This window comes from Malania oleifera, chromosome 8, assembly GCF_029873635.1.
Source record: "Malania oleifera isolate guangnan ecotype guangnan chromosome 8, ASM2987363v1, whole genome shotgun sequence".
Lineage (NCBI taxonomy): Eukaryota > Viridiplantae > Streptophyta > Magnoliopsida > Santalales > Ximeniaceae > Malania > Malania oleifera.
In genome coordinates, this window is record NC_080424.1 from 98,791,745 (window position 1) to 98,816,883 (window position 25,139).

Consider the following 25,139-nt stretch of genomic DNA (forward strand, 5'->3'; position numbering starts at 1 on the left):
AAACAATTTGCGTTCCTTATATCTCCCATTAACAACATAAAATTTAAAATTTTTAAAGTGTTTTTTGTATTTTCTTTATTTCCCTATACTTAAAATGAAATCAACAACAATATAGTAATAAAACATAGTTATTATAACCCTCACGGGCATGACGCAGTGGAAAGACATCAGCACGTAAGAAGGAGTATTGAGAGTTCAATTCCACGTAAATACACTCACGGAACCAGCTGCACCTGCGGATGGTGAGAATTTACTCTGTGAGCTAGCGAGAATCCTGAATGGTGAGAGTTTATTCTGTGAACCAGTGGGGACCGTAGATGGTGAGAGTTCTCTGTGAGCCAACAGAGACCGTGGATGGTAATGTAGATGTGTCCTAGAGGTCAAGTTGGTCAAACATCAAACTGATGTACGAAAGTCATGTCCGCATTCTGGATTTTACCTGATCAATGAGACCTATAGGGAGGACGTTGATCCGTAAGTTTGGTGTCGCACCAGGGGGTCTGAAGAGCTTGTTGGTGGCTGAAATTTCTATGTAATAAAAAAAAAAAGACAATTATTATTTATAATAATCATAACTAAAGTAACATAATTGTATCATATTATTAAAATATTAACGACATATTTGGAATAGTGTAAAGCACAAATAACCTTGTAATGAAAGACTTTCGTCAAGTTTGGTCATTCAAAAGTAATAATTAATTTAAAATTAGTTTCATAAATTTTAAAAGAATTATTTTAAGTTTATGATTACTTCTTAACTTTAAGATTGTTAGTCGCTAATCAAATATTTAAAAATTTATCCAAAAGTAACCATCTACTTCCAAAATATCCTAAATGAACTTTGAAGCAATTAAATTTTTATAAGGTTTATGAACTAAATATATTTTAATTAAACACATTTATGTTTAGTTACAAAAATGACTATTTTTTTTACCTCCATTATAATATTTGAGCGCTTTGAAAGTTCATAAACATTTAACTTGAATTTCAAAAACTTTTTAAAATTTTATAAACAAATATTTTGAGATATTAGTTAAGATATTTTGTTGGCAAATATTATTTTATTTATTCTTTCAAAGAATATCTACGTGTTTCCCCATCATTGGTTCCCTCTTACGGCTTTAACATCTTACCAAAAGAAAACGCAGCATGCGGTTAAGTAGACAAAGGAAATTAAATACTGGTCGACCACCAATACCTCTACTTTTCTTTTCTTTTCTTTTGATTTGGGAGCCAAAGAAGTCTATTATCAAGTTTGAGTCCTAAGGCCCATTGTTCCAAGGATGCTCACAAAGCAACTATTTTAGAATTTTTTTTTTATTGGTTTAAAGTTTGGATTCAATTTAGTCCGAGTTAGATCGGAATTCGCTCTCAAACTCGATTCTATTCAAACTCTAATCAAATTTAAATTATTTTAAATAATTTAATTAATCAAATTCAAATTACTAGAATAGTTATGAGTTAAGTTTGGATTTTATAATGATACACAGAAAAACTAATTAAGTTAAATCAAACATTTGTAATTCTATTGTTTTATATTGTATATCATATAGTTATATTTTATACATATAGTTATATTATATAATCATTAGATAATTTTTTTATTATTTTATAGTCAAAAATCAATCTTAATTGAATCAAATTTGAATTTAGAGAATTTATAGGCAAGACAAGTTCAAGTTCAACATTTTGGTGATGCTTCAAGTCAAGTTTCAAATTCAACATTCTCAAGTCCAGTTAAATTTGAATATCTTAATGCCTTGACTTTACTAAAATTTGCCCCTAATCCCAAAGATCTAAAGCAAATATATCAAAAAATATTGTACACTCTAGTTTGCTTCAATAAAAAATTGAAACATAAATACCAAATCAAGTTTGTTATATAACATTTTTATTTATTTATCTAATTTGATTTGTACCTCATCTTAGTTTGTAAATCAAACATAAATTTGGTGTGATTATTAACTAAGTTTATAATAATTTAGACAAAAAGATACTAACATTTCATGGTAAAGAGACATAAACTTCCCCACAAGTGTCAAAATTATACAAAGCACACAAAAATTACAACTTATCTTGAGATTTTTAAAATCATACTTATTTTTTAAAAAAAATTAAAATTTTAGCAAAAAGGCACATATTTTCTCTAATATCTGAGCAAGTTAATAGTCACTTAGAAATTTTTAGATAGATTGACCTCTTTACCAAACCTCAAGACAGTGAAATAAGATTTTTAATACACAGAAAAATTCGCACCACTTTATCAAATTTTAGAAAGGTCAATCTCTTATCCCAATAATTTTATTTGCATCAAATATAAATAATTTCAAAAAACAATTTAGTGAAAGACACTTGCTAACATGATTTTTTAAATGTTAATCCACTACAATATAAAATGATTAATTTTTACACAAGACAATATAGTGTACCACATTTCATCTTCACCATCATAACGACCAACCTTGAGATGTAAGCAAGCACCTGCATCATTCTTATTTTGCACTGCGTCTATATATACATACATACACATAAATAAATATTGAAGGGTGAGAAGCATCATTTGAAGATAGTAAACATTCAGCAAAATTCAACACAGAAAGAACAAATCCTACATAAATTGCATTGGAACCATTCCTCGGGTTTTCCTTAACAACAAAGAAATTTTGGTAGCCAACCAACCATGCTATATAGCTAAATCCGAGAAAGCAAGCCAAATCCCAATTTGAAATTTCTTTGTTTCAAACATTTCGCATGTGGGCCATTGAGAATAGACATGCCCCCTTAAAGACCAAGTTGAAATGGGACAGAAGTAAGCAAAGCTATGGAGTACAGTTCACATTTTTTTTTTTTTCAAGTTCCTTTCTAGCTACACAATCCAATGAATATAATCGTGCGCGCCCACCCACATGCATATTTCAAATATATCTTATGAAACTATTAAATAATGCTTGTAAACTATTCCTATTTTCAAATGCGGCAGTTGAACTTGAATTAAAACATCCCAATGGCAATAAAAATTTTGAGAATTAAGATTATTATATTTCATCATATTTCAATGAATAACTACTCATGAATCAAACGAATTGTAAATAATGCTAAAATGAAGTCTACATGAATTTTGCAACCCGATGACTTCAATAGTTTAATTCAACCCAAACTTTTTCACAGCTTAGGCCAGGCTAAACCAAGCGGTAAAGCAACTAAACCATATTACCTTATGGTGGTCAACTTGAAATGGCTTTTAATCCATTTTATTACTATTGCTAGCATAAATAAAAGTTGGGAATCAAGCAAAAGCTTGGGGCCTCACCGTCCCATCCTATTACATTAGTGCATCCTGGGATATTCCCACATTTCAAAACCAACCCTAACCCAGAAATTGAAGCAAAAAATTCAGAACTTTAGTCTGAATTTGTAAAAATTTGGACAAGCCATTATATAAAAATATATTAAATTTCTATCAAATCTACAAAAATTCAAATTCAAATCCCAAAATTAACCCAAACACTACCTAGGCGCAACAGTAAAGTTGTCGTTATGTAACCTAAAGATCACAGGTTCGAGGCATAAAAACAGCTTCTTAAAAAAATGTAAAGTAAGGCTGCATAGTATAGATCCATCATAATCTACCCCTTCCCCCGACCCTCATATGTGAGAGCTTTATGCATCATATTGCCCTTTGTAGCATTGTCGCGCGCCGAGGGGGGGGGGAGGGGGGGGGTACTGCTCTAGAGAGAGGAAATTTTATTAGCTGCCATAATGTCCAAGGACGGAATGACGGATTATAATGCATATTTTACCCGTAAATTTGAAATGATGAAGTAAATAAGACAAGATACAATTATAATAACACTAAGTAAATCTATGTATAGGGCCATCTTTAACCTCTTAAGTGCTAATCCTATTTTTTGGCTCGACTCATTTGTACACTTCAATAATAAATATTTTTATTATAATTACCATAACTCATTTCCCATATGCATTAAAACTCATTTCTCATGCACCTTTACTACTATTTCACCAAAGACAAATGAAAGTCGGTGGCCACATGAAGGAGCTTGTACCAAAATTTGAAATGCGTTCCAAAGAAACAAAGGGCAAACACAAGCTTCTAAGAGCTACAGTTGGGTTATGATTACAGAACACCTGCAACCATCATATGGCTACAGTTCACTTGCAATAATGGATTTGTTCAAAAGTGTGCTTCAATTCAAATATACTCTATATTTGGACAGATTTGAACTTGAATTTGTATTGGATTTGAATACAATGTAATATAAAATTATATTAAAATTTGTCTAAATTTACTTAAATCTAAATCCAAAGCCCAAAATTCATGCTCCCAAACGTAGCTATATTATATTTCTACAATCTCAGCTAGGGTAGCAAAACGGGTTCATGGACTGGATCCGGGCGGGTCATAAACGGGTTGAGGTTAAACGTATTATAGAATAAATTAATAGCAGCAAATGTGTTTTATTTTCTACCTAGTTTGTAGGAGTTAGTATGATGTTAGTGGTGCCTAGAAGTTGTTTAACATTATGTTAGCAGTGCCTAGCAGTTGTTTAACATGATGTTAGCGGTGCCTAGGAGTTATTTAGCATGATGTTAGTGGTGCCTATTTTTGTGCTTGTAACCGTTTGTTTTTAGCCTATATAATGGTCATTTCCTTATCAATGAAGGAGTAGAGTTTTTCAATCCAATTTTGTTCCCCCTTTCTTTTTAAATTTATCGTTTTCTTCTTCCATTTTACATCAATGGTATCAGAGTCAAGTTAGAGTTCCACAATGGCTTCTGAAACTATTGTGCAACCAGCCATTCCACGCTTTGATGGTCACTATGACCATTGGAGCATGCTCATGGAAATTTTTTTGAGGTCCAAAGAATATTGGACAGTTATTGTTTCTGGAGTAGCAGAACCAGCAGCAGGTGTTGTGCTGACAGATGCACAGAAGGTGGAGCTTGCAAGGTAGAAGTTGAACGATCTCAAAGCAAAGAATTATCGCTTCCAGGCAATTGATTGTTCCATCCTGGAAACCATTCTTTGTAAAGAAACCTCCAAGCAAATCTGGGACTCTATGAAGAAGAAGTATGAGGGGACAGTAAAGGCAACGAGGGCATAACTACAAGCACTTCGAGGCGATTTCGAAACTTTACACATGAAGTCTGGAGAATTGGTGACAGATTACTTCTCCAGGATGATGGCAATCGCAAATAAGATGAGAATCCACGGTGACCAAATGACAAACGTCACTATCATTGAGAAGATTCTTCGTTCGATGACAACAAAATTCAACTATGTTGTTTGTTCGATTGAGGAATCTAAAGACACTAACAGCATGTCCATTGATAAATTGTAGAGTTCTTTGTTGGTTCATGAGTAGAAAATGAATCGGCAAGACAAGGAGGAACAAGCGTTACAAGCCTCGGCATCAAAAGGAGGAGGTCATGGACGAGGAAGAGGCAGATGTAGAGGTGGCAATGATGGTAGAGACTCAAATCCGAAATTTGAAGATTCTGATTCTCAAGGGAGAGGAAAAGGCCATGACAACAACAACAATCATTCAACGCTTTCCAAGTCAAAGTCAGTAGACAAATCAAGAGTTGAATGCTACAGTTGTCACAAGTTTGGCCACTACAAGTCAGAGTGTCGTACTAATCTAAGGAGAGATGGTGGAAAGTAGTCCAATTTTGCTCAGAAGGAAGAAGGAGTGTCTTTGTTGATGGCTTGTCATGTGAAGGAGGAAACCCACAAGAAATTCTTGTGGTATTTAGACATTGGCTGCAGCAACCATATAAGTGGAGAGAAGTCTGTATTCTCTGAATTGGATGAAGCTTTTCATGATTTTATGAAGTTCGGTGATGACTCTACAGTCTCTGTTATGGGAAAGGGAAAGGTAGCAATTCAAACCAACATAAATTCTATTCAAACTATTTCTAACGTTCTCTTTGTTCCAGATTTGAGAACAAACTTACTCAGTATTGGTTAGCTACAAGAAAAGGGATATGGAATCTCTATAAAAAATGATGTCTGCAGAATTGAAGAAGAGAAGTTGGGATTGATAGCTCAAGTTAACATGACAATCAACCAAATGTTTCATTGTATCTCCATGACACCACTCACTCATGTCTTTGTGCTAGATTGGGAGAGAAGGAATGGCTATGGCATTTTCGCTATGGGCATCTTAGCTTTGATGGGTTGAAGACTTTACAACAGAAGAATATGGTGATAGGTATTCCTCAAATTACAACTCCTTCTGAAGTTTGTGAAGAATGTGTTGTTAGCAAACAACACCGTAATCAATTCCCGCAAGGGAAATCATGGAGGGCGAATGCTGCATTGGAGCTTGTTCATTCCGACATTTGCAGGCCAATAACTCCATGCTCTAATAGAGGTAAGAGATACATACTTACTTTCATCGATGATTTTAGTCGTAAAAACTGGGTTTATTTTTTGCAAGAGAAGTATGAAGCCTTTCTAGCCTTTAAAAGCTATAAAGTGCTGGTTGAGAAAGAAGTTGGCAGTCCCATAAAAATTCTTCGCACAAATCGTGGTGGAGAATATAACTCACATGAATTTGCAAGTTTCTGTGAGACTCATGGAATCAAGAGGCAGCTTACAGCAGCTTATACACCCCAACAAAATGGCATTTGTGAAAGGAAGAATCGTACTATTCTAAATATGGTGCGAAGTCTTTTAATAAGGAGCTGTATTCCGAAGAGCTTCTGGCCTGAAGCAGTTAACTGGAGCATTCATATATTGAATAGAAGTTACATATTTGCAATTCAAAATAAGACACCAGAGGAAGCATGGAGTGGATAGAAACCAGCTATTGATCACTTCAGAATTTTTGGGTGTATTGCATATGCCCATATTCCATATCAGAAGAGGAAGAAGCTGGATGACAAGGGAGAAAAATGTATTTTTCTTGATGTTAGTGATCAGTCAAAAGCTTATAAGCTTTACAATCCTAACACTAAGAAAATACTTATCAATCGAGACGTTTTTTATGAAGATCAAATCTAAGAATGGAGCAAAAATGTAGTTGGAGAGCCAATTCCAACTAGTTTTGATGGAGAAGATGGTGATGAAGCAAACCAGCCGCAGCAACACCTTGCTCCAGCAACTGAGGAATTTGAGAATCCTCAAAATGAAACTCCTGTAGCCTCTGAAGTCACTCCAACAGCACTAGAAGCAGCAGCTGAATCACGTTATCATCATGTTCGAAGGAGGCCAGCATGGATGTCAAATTATGAGGCAACCGGAATTGATCAATCTAAAGACCAAATCACTTATTTTGCTCCATTTTCATATTGTGATCCTACAGTGTTTGAAAGTGCTGTCAAAGAATAAAAATGGCAGAAGGCTATGGATGCTGAAATTGCAGCCATCGAAAAGAATGACACTTGGGAGTTATCTGATCTTCCAGAAGGGCACAAAACAATTGGCGTGAAGTGGGTTTACAAGACAAAGTTGAAGGAGAATGATGAAGTAGACAAGTACAAGGCAAGGTTGGTGGCCAAGGGCTATAAGCAAAAGTGCGGTGTTGATTATAAAGAAGTCTTTGCTCCAATTGCAAGGCATGACACAATCAGATTGGAGATTGCATTAGCAGCTCATAACTCATGGCCTATCTTTCAGCTGGATGTGAAGTCGGCGTTCCTCCATGGAGATTTGAAGGAACTGGTATTTATCGATCAACCTCCTGGTTATGTGAAATTTGGAAATAAGCATAAAATGTATAAACTAAAGAAGGCTCCATATGGATTAAAACAAGCCCCACAAGCTTGGTATAATCGTATAAAAACTTATTTTTTGAAGGAAGGATTTCAAAAATGTCCTTATGAACATACACTTTTCATAAAAGTTGAGGATGGAGGGGAAATGCTCATTGTTTGCTTATATGTAGATGATCTAATCTATACTGGAAGTAATACAGTCATGTTTGGAAGCTTTAAGAAATCCATGATGACTGAATTTGAAATGTCTAATGTTGGCATGATGCATTACTTTCTTGGCATAGAAGTGTTGCAGTCTTCTACCATTCTTATTTCTCAAAATAAATTTGTGGGAGAAATCTTGGACATGTTTCAAATGAAGGACTGTAATTCTGTGAATACACCATCTGAGTTTGGTTTGAAGCGAAACAAAGATGATGGAGGAAAAAAGGTTAACAGTATTCTTTACAAGCAGATTATGGGGAGCTTAATGTATTTGACTGCAACAAGGCCTGATATAATGCATGCTATAAGTGTCATTAGTAGATACATGGAGTATCCAACAAAGATTCATCTTTTGGCTGTAAAAAGATTTTTTTAGGTACTTGCAAGGTACTAAGGAGTTTGGGTTGTTCTTCAAAAAGGGAGAAAAGTCAGATTTGTTTGGCTTTACAAATAGTGATTATGCAGGAGATTCTGATGATCTTAAAAACACATCTGGGTATGTTTTCATGTTGGGAACAAGAGCTCTTTCATGGTCATCAAAGAAGCAACGAATCGTCACATTGTCAACCACTGAAGCTGAATTTGTTGCAGCAACAGCTTGTGTTTGTCAAGCTATTTGGCTGAAGAAAATTCTTGAAGAGCTATAGTTCAAAGAAGATGGGCCTAATCTCATTTACTGTGACAACAGTTCAATAATAAAGCTCTTAAAGAATCTTGTTCTACATGGTCGAAGCAAGCATATAGATGTGAAGTATAATCATTTAGAGAGATATCACAAATGATGGAGTTATTAATCTGGTTTATTGCAGAAGTGAAGACCAGATTGCTGATATTCCAACAAAGCCTCTCAAATTTCCAACATTTCAGAAGCTCAAGGAGTTACTTGGTGTTTGCAGTTCAAAGGACTTTATTTGAGGGATGACGCTTTAAAGTTTAAGTCTTATTAAATTGATGTTATGTATAGAACATCATTTTAAAAGAGGGTTTGTTGAATAAATAAATAGCAGCAAATGTGTTTTATTTTTTGTCTAATTTGTATGAGTTAGTTAGCATGATGTTAGTGGTGCCCAGAAGTTATTTAACATAATGTTAGTGGTGCCTAAGAGTTGTTTAGCATGATGTTAGTGGTGCCTAGAAGTTGTTTAGCATGATATTAGTGGTGCCTATTTTTGTACTAGTAACCTTTTGTTTTTAGTCTATATAATGGTCATTTCCTTATCAATGAAAGAGTAGAGTTTTTCAATCCAACTTAGTTTCCCCTTATTTTTAAATTTATCATTTTCTTTTTCCATTTTACATCATGTATCACAACCATGTAAACCCTAATCTGCTCGCTTATAACCCGTTTAAAAAAAATGATTTATTTATTTTAAAATTTTAAAAGAAAGAAAACATTTACAGAACAAATCTCTCTCTGCTCTCTCTCGATTGAAGAAGAAGAAGAAGGGATTTAAATCAAAATCAGATTTTTAAATTGTGAGGGTTTAAAACTTTAAATCAAAACTAGTTTGAAGAAGAAGAAGAAGAAGAAGAAGAATTGTGAGTGCATCAGTGTGCGACCGGACAGCCAGAAGAGAGGTGATACGAGAGACTAGGCAATCGCTCAGATGAGAGACGTGAGAGACGTGCTAGTGAGGGAGGAGACAACGAATCGAGGGGTAGAGCTGTGGAGCTTGTCGAGTGGAGACTGGAGCTAGGGCTTGTGGAGAGACGTTGAGAAGCAGCAGGAGGACTCTGGAGGAGGCAGCCACAGCCGCAGCCTACAGGAGGAAATGAGGAGATTTAGGGTTCTCTCGTTGATTAGTGCCTCAGTGTAGGGGTGAGCAAACGGTCGGTTCGACCAAATTTGGTTAATTAACCGAATTAATTGAAATTTCCGATTAATGAGAACTGTTAACCGAATCGAACCGACTGAATAGAGGAGTCTCACCGAACCGAACCGACCGAATAGAGGGGCCTCACTGAACCGAACCCAACCGCATTATCTTTTCGAGTAATTCGGTTAACTGAATTTAACTGAATTAATTTGAAATTAATTAATAAAAACATAATACAATTGTAGATTTTTTACCAAATACTAATTAACATATTAACAAATTCGCATATACTAAATAACATATTAACAAATTAGCATATATTAATTAACATATTAACAAATTAATATATACTAATTTATATTTAAATTTTAATTAATTATTAAATCGGTTATTTCAGTTAACCGAATTAACATTCCTCTTAACCAAACCAATTAACTGAACTTTGTAAAACCATAACCGAACCGACTGATCCCGTGTTCTTAACCGAACCAAACCGACCAATTTCGGTCGGTTAATTCGGGTTTCCCTGAATTATGCTCACCCCTACCTCAGTAGGTTAAATGGGTAATGACTAATGGGTTATTGAAAAAAAAAAAATGATAACCTAACCCTAACTCGGGTTGACCCGTTTATAAACAGGAGGGTCACAGGTTGACCCGTCTATAAAAGGGTTGACTTGCATAAATCCGAATCCGTTTTAAACGGATGGGTCACAAGTCACTCGTCGGGTTTCGACCCATTTTTGTCACCCCTAACCTCAGCTAGAATTCTCATATTTACCCTTCTTAAGAATATTGCCATCCAAGCATAATATGTTCCGAGTCTTCAACAAGGTATTTACCCATTTCATTTTTTAAATTTTTCCCTAGAATATATCGTGTTAGGTATGAGATTGCAAAGAAAACATTGGCTTCTAAAATGCTAGAACATAGGGTGGCAAATTTACCTTTTGCTTTTCCACTCCACGGATGGCACTATCACTGCCTTCCTGGTTCAAGCGGTATTCAAGCTAAAAATGATTTCCATCAATCCAAATCATCCTCTGGCTCAAGCTGCTTTTTGAATTTCCTCAATGCCAGTGAATAAACCGTTTTTCTTCTCACTGAAGATCCTCCAGATACCAATTTGACTGCCTGAATACACGTCAAGATGGTAATAGCAAATTAATTATGTAGCTCCCAAAGCTTCTTTTCATAAGAGAGGTCGCATTGTGTTGGACTGAGCAGTGGGGGGGAGCAGTTATAACAAAGCTTCTATTGTAAAAACCCATCATTCTCATTAAAATTTATTTTATAAAAAATTAAGCAAATTACTTTTTTCACTACTGTCAAAATGCAGCATCAAACCCTACTCAATCTGCCAAATTAGCAGTTTGCGATATTCTTGCCTACACAATAAGATAAAAACTAGTTGCATTTTTGTCGGGTGCAAGAGAAACCTGAGATAATATCTGCTTCTTCCAAAAGCAAACCAAATACGACAAAAGCAAATTATTTTCTTTCATGAGCTGAAATGTCAAATATAACTACTACATTCTTAAAATCTAAATGCAACCTGCATGTTTGTATGCAATACATTGAAAATGTGATTTAATAGAACAAGATATTCAACAGTACAGTAAGAAAACAAAAAAGTTAAAGGCTCCCAAAAAAAAATCTCAAAAAGCATTAAGTGAGGAAGACAAAGATGAAAGGATTGTTTTAAATAGCCAGAAACAACTAGAACCATAGATAAAATCTCTCTTCTACTTGCACTTGCTTTGGTTCCAATATTCAAAATCAAATTAACACAGAAATTGTTGCAACAATTTATAAACAATTTTTTAGGAGAAGCATCTAAACTTCTGTAAAAACAGTGTCGCAAAACAAGCATTCACACTTACAGATTCCTTTTCTAACGGCAAAAATTTACCTACTAAAAAAAATCATAAAATAAAACATACTTTAAAGATAACAAAAGACGTCATTGAACATTAGAATTTTGAACAACTAACTCTAGACAGCATAGATCATGCTGATTTCGTAAAGCTGTGGCCAACACAATAATCAGCCAAATTTAAGCTCAGTAAGATGCTAAGATTATGATGACCTTGAATTATGTTTGGTAGGCAGAATGGAACAGGATGGGAATGGAATGGAGTGAAAACTTGAATGAAGAAAATGCAAAAATAAAGAAATAAATCCAATTCCATTCCTACGTACCAAACATATAGTATCTCAAACATCATAAAGGTTTTAATCAGCCAAAATCAAATAATTTATGTACTAAGCCTCCATTTGGGAGCACCTAAAAAAAATTGCTTATAGCACTTATCACTTAAAATAAACACTTTTACAAAAAAGTGGCATTTGATTTGTATTACAACAAACACTTATTGTAAAATTTTTTTTTCCAAAACAACTTTTTTGAGAACTATTTAAGTGACTTTTTAGAAACAATCTAAGATAATTATTTAGCCACTTATAAGTGGCACTGTTCATTAGCTTTAGTTGGGACAATTTTGTAAATATAAGAAAATTTAGCAATAATTTTATAATTTTAAAAATACATTAGAAGATAATCATATATTATTCTATTATGTATTATAATATATTAATTATTAATGAAACATAATTCAATTATGAAATGAAGAAGAAGGACCATCAATTAATTTAAATTATTATTAAAAATTAAAAATACTAATTCAATTAATAATATGACTTTAATATAATTTAATTTAATTAATAATATGATAATCATACGTTATAAATATAAATTAAGAACAAAATTATTTTTAATCAAAAAATAATATTATATTATTTATACTTAATTAAAATATTTAAAAATTAATTAAAAATAACAGTGGAAATAATATTTAATGAAATTTTAATTAAAAAATTAATCATATATTATTTTATTATGCATTATAATCTATTTATTATTAATAAAACATAATTAAATTCTGGAATTAATAAAAAGAACCATCTATAAGTTTAAATTAATATTAAATAAACTAAAAAATTTTAATTTGTTATTAATACTATTTTTAACAAAAATTAATGTGATAAAAATATGCTATAAATATATATTAATAACAAGATTACTGTCAATTAATAACTAGTTAATAAAAAATATTTAAATTATAATTATCATTTAAAATTTTAATTATAAATATATTTATATTTTAATTTAAAATATATTAAAAATACATATTAGTTATTATAATTCAATTATGGATTGAACAAAAACTATTTATTAATTTAAATTAACATTAAATAAATCAAATTTCAAATTTAATTAATAATATTTTTTATCATAATTTAATATGATAGTAATATGATATAAATATACATTAATAACTAAAAATAATACTCTTATATTATTTTTAATGAAAAATACTTAAATTATCATTATAATTCATTAAAATAATTATTAATGAAACTGTTAATTAAAAAATATTAATATTTTTAATTTACAATATGTTTAAAATAATCATATAATACCCTATAATAAAAGTAAGCATCCAAATATCACTTATTTTATATACAATGAAACATCATTTATAACTTTCAGTACTTGCTATCAGCACTTATTAAATTCAGCACTTTTTTTTTAAAAACACACATGCGTATAAGTGGTTCCAAACGATCCCTTAAATGTTTTATAGCACCACATTCAAATTCACTTAATGTGCAAAACACTTGCCCATATGATCCTAACTTCTTTGTGACAAGTGGATTCAAACTCAAAGAATGCTCAATTCTGTTTCAAACATTCGTTACACACTCTCACATGCATAAACCAAAAATTTCATAGAAAAAAATCTTTCAACAGAAAATTTCATTACCGTAGAAAGTTTATGCCCCTGGGAAATCAGATCTCTCAATTCATTCTCAAGTTGAGTTTCTGAGGGAGTTTTAATGACAGAATTTTCCTTTCCTTCAATCAAGAGGGTTATTTCTCCCTTTGGCTGTTGAGTGGAAAATGCTTTGTTTGCTTCACCCAGAGTTCCTCGCCAAAACTAATGAGCAATCATCTATGTAAGTAAATTGATGTTCATATATAAGAATAATCCCCATTGACATATGCATCAATAATTTGTGAATAAATTTTGCAAGAATGCAAATCATAATTTATGAGAACATGTTAGTTTATCTGTGTAAATTGTTAAATCATCACACAAATTAGCATGAAAAAAAAAAAAATGCAATCTTAGGAATGAATGAATGATTATGCCTTGTTGGTTCTCAGCTACCCAATGACCCTATTCCCGCCTGTTAGGGATCAGCACCAAAATTTTGAACATGGTTAATAATCAACTAGGATCTAGGCCCACTTTACAAAATTATTGCTAAGAACTGAATTTAGCTCTAGGGCTCAGGGGCTCAGGGCAGAAAATATTCAGGTCTAAGCCAGTCCAAGTCAGAAAACTAACTGATATGACAGTAGCATGTTCAGGTCTGCTTTTTCATATGTTCAGAATGTAGAAAACATCCTTCCTTCCCCTAGGTAACTTCTTAATTAATTATATCCTTACATTGATAAATCAAAGATTATATGAAAACAATGCCACACACGAGCACATATATTATTGAAATTTTTTGCTAATGTCATCTTGTCAAGCATAAAAGCGTCTGCATTGTTTTACATTGGTAATTCCTGAATTCTCATCCCAAAAGAAGGCATTTGTTTAGTTTTGGACAGAAAGAAGGAAATTAAACGTGAACCTCTCTGAATTCTTCTATGAAAAATCTATGCTCTCAAAATTGTACTCAAGTTATTGCGACTTTTATAATATATGAAAAGAGCTCAAAGCTCAAAGACACTGATCCTAAGATGAGAAGGGTTATTCTTGAGCTGCAAACACCTACTGACCTACAGACCTACCAGCACCAACACTTCTAGAAGCCTTGTGTCTTTCAAGTATATGAAAAGAGCTCAAAGACACTGATACTGAGACAAGAACGGACATTCTTGAGCTGCAATCACCTAAAGTGCTACCAACATCTACTTCAAGGGGCTCTTCTGTGGCCTCAATGCATGAAAATATGATCAGAGAATAAAAAATTTTCAAATAACCCAGATCAGATACCAGATCGAAACAAGGCATAAGTATTCAGTTGTACAATTAAATTAGTGGATGAAGGATCGCATCAAAAGAATTCCACACAGAAATCGATAAATCTAAAGTAAGTGAACACTACTTCTCAAAACATGTTACCACATATTCCCTTGACTAGATTTCAAGATGGCCACAATATTCTTCCATTCATTCATCATGAAAAATCCACAAGCCAAAGAATGTGACTCGAACCAAATAATAATGCATGGATCCTTGGTTAGCTTTAAAAGCACAGTTTTGAGACACCAATCATACACTAATAATAAGAAGGTATTAGAAACTTAAGACACACCTCTTCATGAATTTTTGTCATCTCTCGTGCTATGACACATCGCCTGCAATACACGCAAGAAAATTATCATAACCAATCATCAATAGCTACTTAGCTGAATATCTTATGCATGAAAGAAGAAATAGAAATGTTGTATGAACTTTATAAAAAGGAGAGACAAAAATTGTCTCAAGTCCCATTTAATTGCTTGCATAATAGGCTTAGCTATTAGTGGCACAAGAAACTGAAAGTAGAGTAAAAGATGAGACAATATATGCCAGTTCCATGAAGATGACCAGACATAGATGGAAGAGTATGAGGCATCAGAAATACAGCCCAGATAGTTGGGACCTCAGGTGGGGCTGAGGAAAGAAGTGTCTTAGATGAAAGCTTGATATGACACCCTTTGCAAATGAGTAGAACATTTCGCTGATCAGACCCAGGAAGAAACGATGAGAGCTCGCAAGCTCTAGGCCATAGCCTAAAAGTTTGAGTGAGAAATTTCTCAAAGTATGAAAAAAAGATGGGAGAATTCCTTTCTTTGATCAGACAGCAGTTTCTGCTATGTTGAGCATTATCATTAGTTTTTCTTGCTGTTTATGTACAGAGGAAGCATGAGAATGTAGGATTTATGAATTTGATTGATTAAAAAAACTTGGGGCAATGTTTCCTTATGCCAACAGACAAACACAATCATGCATTCAGCATCATTGCATTTCTCCCCATAAGGGAATTTTTGAGGGAATGTACTGAAGACTCTTGAAAATCTTGAAGGGAGACGAACCTCTTCAAATCTAACCTAGATTCTTATGGCAGGTTAAAAGAGAGACTGAAAATAATTGGTAAGATGTTCCTTCTATATCTCAGAGAGTCAAATTCAACAGAAAATAGCACCTACATAGCGCTGAGTTAGCATATATGGCCTCGTAGATGTTGACTGCCTGTATGCATTCTTCGAATTGCTCCCTTATGGCTCGATCTCTTAGCTGTGTGTCATATAGGTGACATTTTCCGTTGAATTCAACAGCGTGAGGTATAAGCGGAACACCTTAACTATTTACAAGAACAATTTTACCCAGTATTCTATTGGTCAGACGTAGTGATGCAGGACAGAACAGCAACAAAAACAGAACAGAGAGAATTAAGGACGATAAAGATAGAGTAAGGAAGAAGAAGAAGAAGAAGATTAAGTGAGTAAAGGGTGGATAAGGAATGAAAATATCCCTGTCGATTCATGACACAAGAATGGGACAAAATCCCTGCCTAGTCCCTTATATTTTGGCGGAGCAGGGGCAAAATTATTTGTACCTTGTTATTTAAGTGGGGGCAAAACTGTTGAGAATAATATTCAATGACTAGCAATTCACTCATTTTGAGGAAGAAGTATGAAGAGGAGGGGGGGGGGGGGGCAGTTCTGAATTCAAATCATTAACTGTCATACCCTACAACTAACTCAAACACATAATTACAAACCAACCCCAACACCACAGAAAATTAATAACACAAACAAAGATCTAACACATGCATATTGTCGAAAATAAGTATGCCAAATAGACAGCCAAAATGATGAAGGCAGTCCTCCATTTCACTTGATCTTACCAATTCTTCTTTGCGGATTGCTTATCTTCTTTGATTGTATTCCTTTCCTTTTTTTCCTAATAAATTTCTTTAGTTATAAAATTAAGTAAAATGAATTTTTTTTTTCAACTTTTATATATTTTTCAACTAGAAAACAGTGGAAAAAATTCCGATACTTCTTATTCTCTGAACAAATCTAAAACTTTGAAGTTTTTGGATTTTTTCACAGCACAAATTGAAAATCCTAAATAAGAGGACAAATTTACATCATAACATTGGGACTCAAATAAAAATTAAATGAATGAAAAAAATAAAAAAATAAAGGAATGCACAACACAACCAAAGAGAGGGTGTCCTCGGACCACAAGGCTCCCTGCTTTGCAAGTGTAGGGGGAGGGTTGCTACAGTGTATGCAGCCTTACCCCTGCTTTTATGCAGAGAGGCTATTTCCTTGGATTCGAACCTATGACTGGTTTGTCACAAAAGAGCAACCTTACTGTTGATCCAAAGCCCACCCTCTTTAACACAACTAAAGAGATTGAGCAAAAAATGAAATATGTGAAAGAAAGAGCAAAAGGTTAATTGAAAGGGATTTTTTTATTTAAAAAAAAAACAAGCAAAGAGAGTTTAAAATCAAAATAAAATTTAAGAGTAAAACTAAGAAGTGCCTTAAATTTTCGGAAAAACAGGGTATCTACAGACAAAACTACCTTGCATCAGTGAAAATTGAAGAAGTTTCTTCAAGAAATTGATGAAGCTTGTGAGGAGGAACAAAAAATATCTGTGTTGCTGCTTCATTTGCAGAAGCCTCCAGTCTCTCACGCCTTGATCTGGCATGTTTAGGAAGAAACCCAACTGTAGCAATAGTGTAATATTAGGCACCAGTGTCCTAGTGCTACTCACAGCATTTTCTCACACAAATGGTGCAAATTTTTTCAGCAATTACCAAACGTAAACTCATAGGTGGCCATCCCTGAAGCAGAAAGAGCGGCTACCAGAGCCGAGGGTCCAGGGATAGGAATTACAGGAATATTTTCATCCACGCATAGTTTTGCCTGCACCAAGATTTTAAATAGAACCAACTTTTAAATGTGAAAAGGTGACAGCAACGATTCAGAAATTCGCAACCCATCAAAGATCAGTTCAGTTCTGGGTTGGGATTAAACTGAACCAACCTGGACCAAATTGCAAACCTAATGCTGTGAATTTTTCGTTTACACAATGGGAGTCAAAAATCGATTAAAAAAGCATGGTAAAAACAAAACAGGAAGAAATACTTACTAATTCCATACCAGGATCACTGATGCCTGGTGTACCTGCATCACTTATCAGTGCCACAACATCACCCTGACGCAGTCTCTTCAGTACCGTTTGTTCACGTTGAGATTCATTGAATTTGTGATAACTCAGCTGAAAATCTAAAGCACTCAATTAGAAAGAATGAAGAAGCATGAAACCGGTGCAGAGACGCCCAGATAGAAACTTTAAGAGCTTACAATTGGAGTTCTAATATTGTAATGCTGTAGCAACTTTCCCGAATGCCTTGTGTCCTCTGAGAGTATTATATCAGCTGATCTTAGTACACGGAGAGCACTGCATCAGTTAATTTAGAATAAATTTAATGGGTTGGGGGAATGTCAAAAGTTGTGCCAATGAGAAATAAGAACACAACTGTCCAATGGAACACATTAATATAAAGTGTGATAAATCGTCGCATTCCCCAAATACCGTAAGGTGATATCTTCAAGATTTCCAATCGGTGTTCCTACCAAATACAAGCCAGACTTCAAAGGCCCCTGCAAGAATAATCATGCTACTCCTGTAAAATTTACGTAAACTCCGAAAACAGTTGTTTTTTAACATTATCAAAAATGGTATCAACAGGGATCTGATTAAGGCCATGGCAGGCATTGATCGCAAAGACTTCAGCACATTAGCAGGCAAAACACATAGATCAATGCACTTCTGGCCATTATGCTTAATGTGTTTAAACCTAATCAATTGAAAAGAGTGAATCGGGGAGGACACTGCAACGATGTCATTTGGGTTATAAACTAATAGTTGGTGAGATGGGGCTGAATGATGCTATTTTGAGGGAAACATTCTATGAATACTAAGCTGTAGCTGGCTAGTTGATTAGTTGTAGATATGTAAGTTATGATTACAGAAATTTAGTTAGATTAGTTTTGATTCTATTGAGAAGCTTGTATAGAAGGAAAATAATAAGCTACATATGATCTGTTCCTCTCTCAATTCTGCAAATTGCTGCTGTTGTGCTTACTTCTAAGTATTAAAGGATCAAGGCATAACAAGTTGATATCAAAAAGGTCTAAGTTCAGTAGGTTTAATGGAAGAACGGATGAGATCTAAAGCCCTTGAGAAGCAACTCAAGAAACATCAATCACATATTCAGGAATTATAAGATCTGCTATAGCAGACCAGAACAAAGCTGTACAAATTCAAGAAATCTCAGGAAGAAATCAACAAGCATATCGAAGAATATGATAAAAAATAAAAGGAGAAGAATGTTCATAAATTCTGCAAGGACAAATCAGTTGTGAAGGGAATGTTTTAGAATCCTGAAAAGAGATTGCCCAATTCAGAAATAGTTTCTAGTTATCAAGAAAGATTCAATGAGCTCATGTAATGATGGTTACAGACTTGGATATGTCTGGTCCAGTCAGGATCTTATTTTGTATCTAGCTTCTTGAGTGTATTAAAAAATAAAATTAGGCATATGGTATGTATGTTGAACCCTCCTACTTTACCTAGAGCCCTTGAAGTTGCCAAATTACAAGAATCTACTCTGAATTTTCTGTCAAAAAAATAATAAAAATAAAAATAAAGTTAAACATAACCATTGAAATTGCCATTGCCCCTTGATGCGGGACAGCATCAATGATCAGCAGACAAGAAAGAATGTAGGAGAGATAGATGGGAGAAAAAGGGAAGAAAAAAGAAGGAAGAGAAGGAGAGGAGAGGAGAGATACATGGGGAAATCACATGTTCACTTTCAAATTCAAATTCAACAACCACCACTCCTACATGGCTTTCACACACTATTTATAAGAAAGCCTCCTCTAGCACATGAAATTACACACATTCTAAAATTACGTGAAATTACAAACATAACCCTAAAAAATACAGAAATATAGCAAACAAGCCCCAAAATATACATAATACTATACTAATTATACAACACACACAATTAACTATTAATTACACCCAACAATCCCTTGACCAAATTCTTCATAGTCATGCTTCTCGTCCTACATCACCCCTTCATTTCGTGCTACTTCAAAACTATCCCAAAGTCCCCAAAATTTTCCAAAACCCAAAGTTTCTTATCCCTCAAATCTACATAGTAATAAAACTTAACCACGCATTTTTCTTGCTTAGCAAACCTTTGATGCCTAAAAAATTCAAAGGGCAACCCCTTGACTAGATCATTTGGAACTAACCAATCCAATTCTTCTCAGATGTAATCAAACAATTGAATTGACTATTTTAGAAGCCGCAAGATGATTCATTACAGGATACAGAGGAGGAATTTGTTTTTTTTGGGGCGGGGGCGGGGGAAGGGGGGAAGAAATGAATTTAGGAAATGAAAATATCCCCCTGCCTCACCCCTCTAGAAGCCAAAAACCAAGTCCTAGGCGCCCCATTTATAATTACTGAAAATGAAGCAACCCCTAATCCAACCTCTCCATCTCAACCCAAAACCCTTCCTAGTTCCGATTTGACACTCGATCCGGGAAAAGCAAATTTACCCTCTCATAAGCGCTTTTAAAGTCCAACTTAAACACAAGACCTCGCTTCTTACTCCTTGTAACATCTTCAGCAACATCATTTGCTACAGGAATAGCATCCAAAATGTGTCTCCTACCAACACACATGGACTTATAACTAGAAGTATATTGCTAAAATCTTCCTTAACCTACCTGCAAGAACCTCAGCAATGATCTTATACACACTGGAAGTCAACTTGTCAAACTGAGTTCTAAAATCATTGACCTAAATGGAGCAATCCTTTTTGGGAACTAAATTCAAGAAAGTGGAATCCATATTCTTAGGAATTACCCCATTGCCATGAAATTTTTGAAAATCTCTCATCAAATCATTTTTGACCACATCCCAACATACTGAAAGAAAACCATATTAAAACCATCAGGTCCTGGATCTTTCTCCCCATCCATACTAAAACCTGCCTTCCTAATTCCTCCTAAAAAGGCCTCTCCAACAACATCCCATTTCCACTGAATATGACACTAATCTAACGATTCTAACCCCTCAATGATTGGCCTAAACTACCATCCTCCAAATAAAGAGTCCTAAAAAAAACTAGTGACCTCATCCTCAATACAAACATTAGGATTTGTGACAACTAATCCTCCGCTAGTTTCCAACCTTCTAATCACTCTTCCTCTGCCTACACCATAACAAACCTTATGAAAATATTTTGTATTGCAGTCACCTTCCTCAGCCCATTTATACCTAACCTTCTGCCTCCAAAGCAAATCCTCCTATTCTTTTTTAAGTTATACTCTCTTCACCCCTAGACCTCCCAGAACAAGACCTTGAGCCTCCAAATGATCAATTTCCTCAATCTCCCTTAAAATACTAGCCTTCCTCATCCTCCCACACCCTCCCACCTCAAAACACCTCCATATTACAAATCTTCAACATTCCTTACAATATTGCAATTTTTTCATGAACCTAAAGCCCCTTCCAACATGGACCAAGGCACTTACTCTAACTTTCCAAAGAGAGAGAGAGAGAGAGAGAGAGAGAGAGAGAGAGAGAGAATAAGGAGAAGGAGGAGGAGACAGGAGAGTAAGCCATATCCTGACTTTTGAGGATTCTAGTATGAGAGGAAAGTGGTGAGACATAAGCCTAACTAGAAAATCTTGAGATAAATTGGGAAAAAGCATTCTCTCACTTATTGGAGCACAAGCCTATCAAAAAGACTAGCAACAGAATGACCCTAACACCCCCCCCCCCACCCCAACAAAAAAAAAAACCAAAAAAACAAAGAAAAATGGATAAAAAGACCACATGAACATCGCATCAACTAATGGCAAATCTATCAACCCATAATCTCTAATAGAAGAACCAAACAGTTGCATGCTAGAAGTAACCCAAGCACCACCTGTTTCTTTAACAAAAATTTCATTAAAATCACCACTTGATACACAATTAGGAGCGCAAAAATAATAAACAATAAACAAAAAAGAGCCTATCCCAAAGTATAAACAGAAAAGAGCTCATCCCAAAATAAAGATCTAAACCCATATCTATAATGCCCATAAATTGTCAAAACCCACCATTGACCAAGTCCAAAAGAAACAAAGGAGTAAAGGAACCTCGAAGACAATCAACCCTAGGAGCACATCTAGCATCCACATCACTAACTGAACTCCAGACACTCTAGGCACTCCCAATCCTTAAAGCAAGTTCCAAATGCTCCTAATCAAACACCCATCAATCAACTGGAGGAGCTTAGCTTCCTACAATAAAATGGCAGTCTAAGAGGAGCTAAGAATGATCACTCTAAGAGCACAATGCTTACAAACATGCCCTAATTCAACCTAAGGAGCTTCATCAAAAACAAAGCAGGCCTTCAATTCATCCTTCTTGCCCCCAATATTAATAGATGAGGTTAATTTTTACAACTCCCCTTTTGACTTTTTTTTTTGTCGTGGTGTAGGGATTAAGAGAGACTGAAAATCTAATCTCTTGAGCAAACACAATCACAAGTTTCAAACCCATACCCTTCAGAAGGGCGTGAGGATCTCAATTGTCCATCACACCCTAGTGGGTTAAGGACAAGGCATTTCACCCACTACGACCTACACTAACAATCTTTCACACTTGATTGAATCAAAAATTACTTTAGTTTGCTTAAGATTTGAAAAAAAAATACTTCCATTCAAAATAGAGATATCGCCAAGGTCCTATGAGTATCCGTCATAGAGAAAGCATCGTTATTGTAAATGGGCCATTGAGTACATTGGGGATTTTTCAAGAAGAGAAAAACAGCTAAGTCATCATCCTTGAGCAAAGCAATGAAATGACTTGCGTCATTCTTCAAATGGCAAATACCAACCTAAGTAGACCCTAAAGGACCGAACAAGCCTCTGCCTACATCAATTGTGTCTCCAACATGTCCTAGTTTATTTCTCGATTCTCTCCCCCCCCCCCCCCCCCCCCCCCCCCCCTTTTCCATGCAATTGGACATCCTATTCTACAAGCACCTAATTTAGTATATTTTCTCAAATTATAATTCTCATGCATGTATAAATTGGGTTATCTTTTTGAGGATTTATCCTATTAAAATTTCATAAGATAATGATAGTTTGAATATCCAGAATAGAAATTGAATTTGATCTCTTTCTCTCTAGGACTTTCTCACTCTCCAAGACCAATAATATTTTATTAAACATGGATTTTATTTTAATTAAGATATTCTTGAAAGAATTTTTGGTTTTGTTTCCTTTAGACAAGAAAATGATATGACGAAAAACAAACCTATGGAGAACAAAAAATCTTCAACGCAGTCATAAAATAAATTAGAACAGAGCAAATCTCCAAAGAAATACCCAAAGAATATGCCCCCAAGAAAGTGAGGAAGCAACTTTATCCCACAATAAATGGAAAGGTGCTCCTCGAGCAATGAAAATCCTCGCATTTCTCTTGAGCCACATACAGTCCAAAGAACAGCAGGCACTCCACGAGTCCATAAAACCATCCTCTTTTTACTTCTCCCAAAACCCCAAAACTGCACAATGTGGAATCTTGCTTGGAGATATCAGATACCTCCTCGATGTAAATATTTGATTTGAACCGAATTCTCTTGAATGGAATATTGTGAGAAAGAAAGTATATTTGATAAATCCGTCATTCCCAAAGTCATGGGATGTGCATATCTTGTTTAAACTTTGTTTTGTACTTCATATGGTCTTGTCTCCTACAGATTCTTGGTTACATTCTAAGAATGAGATATGCTTTAGGAAGTTAGGATATTCTGATATTCTCTATGTCCATATTTGACTAGATATTGATTATTAATATTCAAATATATGATTGAGCCAAATTTGAATTTGATTATTGTAAATATTGCTGAAAATTCCAACGCATACGCAAGAACATTTCATTATTCGCCCATCTTTTAGAAACGTCAAGAGCGCAAGGCAGATAGAAATGTAACGTTATATACGGATTGAGCATTTCGTTGTGCATATGGTGCACCGCGTAAGTGATTGTCGGGATTGAGAATCCCCTCGTGTGCATTCAATGCATGATTGCACTGTTCAAGTTGATAGTGAATCCCTTGATGAGTTCTTGGGGTGCGGAAGTACGCTGGCTGTGACCAATAATCACAATAAATCGATTGTCACTCCCTCCTTTTAATTAATATTTTGCATTGCAAGTGTGTGTGTGGATTGTTTTGCAGTATATTTTGATTAATTTTTATAAAACACCCAATGTCCCTCCCCCTACAGAAAGACTCCAGACCAGCACGCAGAACCAATCCGAGAAGGAAGTCGATGGAGTTCTACGATTCTAAGGTAAAAGAAATACTCAATTCGACAGCTAAAGCAACAAATAATTAGAACAGAGAACAGATAATGGAAGACTATCTTACATTTCTGGACGATTCTTGGGGGTTATGATCGGTGAAATCTGCGGAGCTTTGAGCAAGGGAGCAGAACGAGAAGAGGCAATTATGAGTTCCGCAGAGTGATTTGATAGACGGAGGCAGTGTTCGTGTAGTGAGGAAGGTAGGAGGCCTCGATCGCCATGGAAGAACATTGTTCAAGGAGAGAGCCATCGAGGGAAGTCGGCGCTTCAGCATGACCTTCTCTGTCCTGCTCCCACAGTCGTCACCCAAGCGTTTCCAGAAAAAATTCCGAAAATTTTGTATTTCTATTAGGTTTGACAACTGAAGTAGCACACGATGTTGGGGAATCGTGCCTATGACGCTTCTCGGAAACGCATTTTCTAGCGAAATCATTTTTGATGCACAACATTTGAGTAAATCTTAGGACAAACACATTGATTGATCTCTCTAAAATCTTAAAATTTTGGACACAAATCTCTCCTAAAATTTTATCAAAAAATAATTTTTATTTTTTATTTTTTTGAAAAATCTGTATGTGACATTTTCAAAATATCATTAATTACATTTTAAAATCTTGAAAAAGATTTCTTCGAAAAAAAATTCTACTTTTTTGTCAATTTTTTTTTTTTAAAAAAGGTCAATATTTTATGTCTTGAATTTTGTTTCATATTTGAAAACAATCCACCCGTTTATAATCACCCAGCTAAACTTTGTAATTTTTAATTACGACATTATAAATATCATACCAACAAAAATTGACTCGTGCCATATAATATGGGTTCCTATTTGGGAGGAAAAATGTATCAC

General features: G+C 34.6%; 1 protein-coding gene across 3 annotated transcripts; it reads right to left on the reverse strand.

The window, feature by feature from the left end:
* Positions 1-113: 113 nt before the first annotated feature.
* On the reverse strand, positions 114-24,748 carry LOC131163090 (uncharacterized). Of its 3 annotated transcripts, XM_058119807.1 has the most exons (11): positions 24,357-24,688; positions 18,440-18,507; positions 18,208-18,304; positions 17,993-18,121; positions 17,658-17,766; positions 17,422-17,566; positions 15,155-15,197; positions 13,588-13,761; positions 10,708-10,894; positions 440-528; positions 114-233 (listed from the first exon to the last, which is right to left on the reverse strand). In XM_058119807.1, the coding sequence occupies exons 1-9, from the start codon at positions 24,564-24,566 to the stop codon at positions 10,787-10,789; spliced, it is 1,083 nt and encodes a 360-aa protein (XP_057975790.1). In that variant the 5' UTR covers positions 24,567-24,688; the 3' UTR covers positions 114-233; positions 440-528; positions 10,708-10,786. The 3 variants fall into 3 exon arrangements, with proteins under 3 accessions (XP_057975790.1, XP_057975789.1, XP_057975788.1); XM_058119806.1 differs by having other exon boundaries at positions 114-528; XM_058119805.1 differs by lacking the exons at positions 114-233; positions 440-528 and adding an exon at positions 2,269-2,508 and having other exon boundaries at positions 24,357-24,748.
* Positions 24,749-25,139: the final 391 nt, after the last annotated feature.

Excerpts from the sequence above, each read along its gene's own strand:
- LOC131163090 (XM_058119805.1), bottom strand. The coding sequence starts at position 24,725 with ATGATTTCGCTAGAAAATGCGTTTCCGAGAAGCGTCATAGGCACGATT. Across the intron at positions 17,767-17,992 it reads GTGATCCTGGTATGGAATTA|GCAAAACTATGCGTGGATGA; the intron begins GTAAGTATTTCT and ends ATCTTGGTGCAG. Across the intron at positions 10,895-13,587 it reads AGGGGCATAAACTTTCTACG|GCAGTCAAATTGGTATCTGG; the intron begins GTAATGAAATTT and ends ACGTGTATTCAG.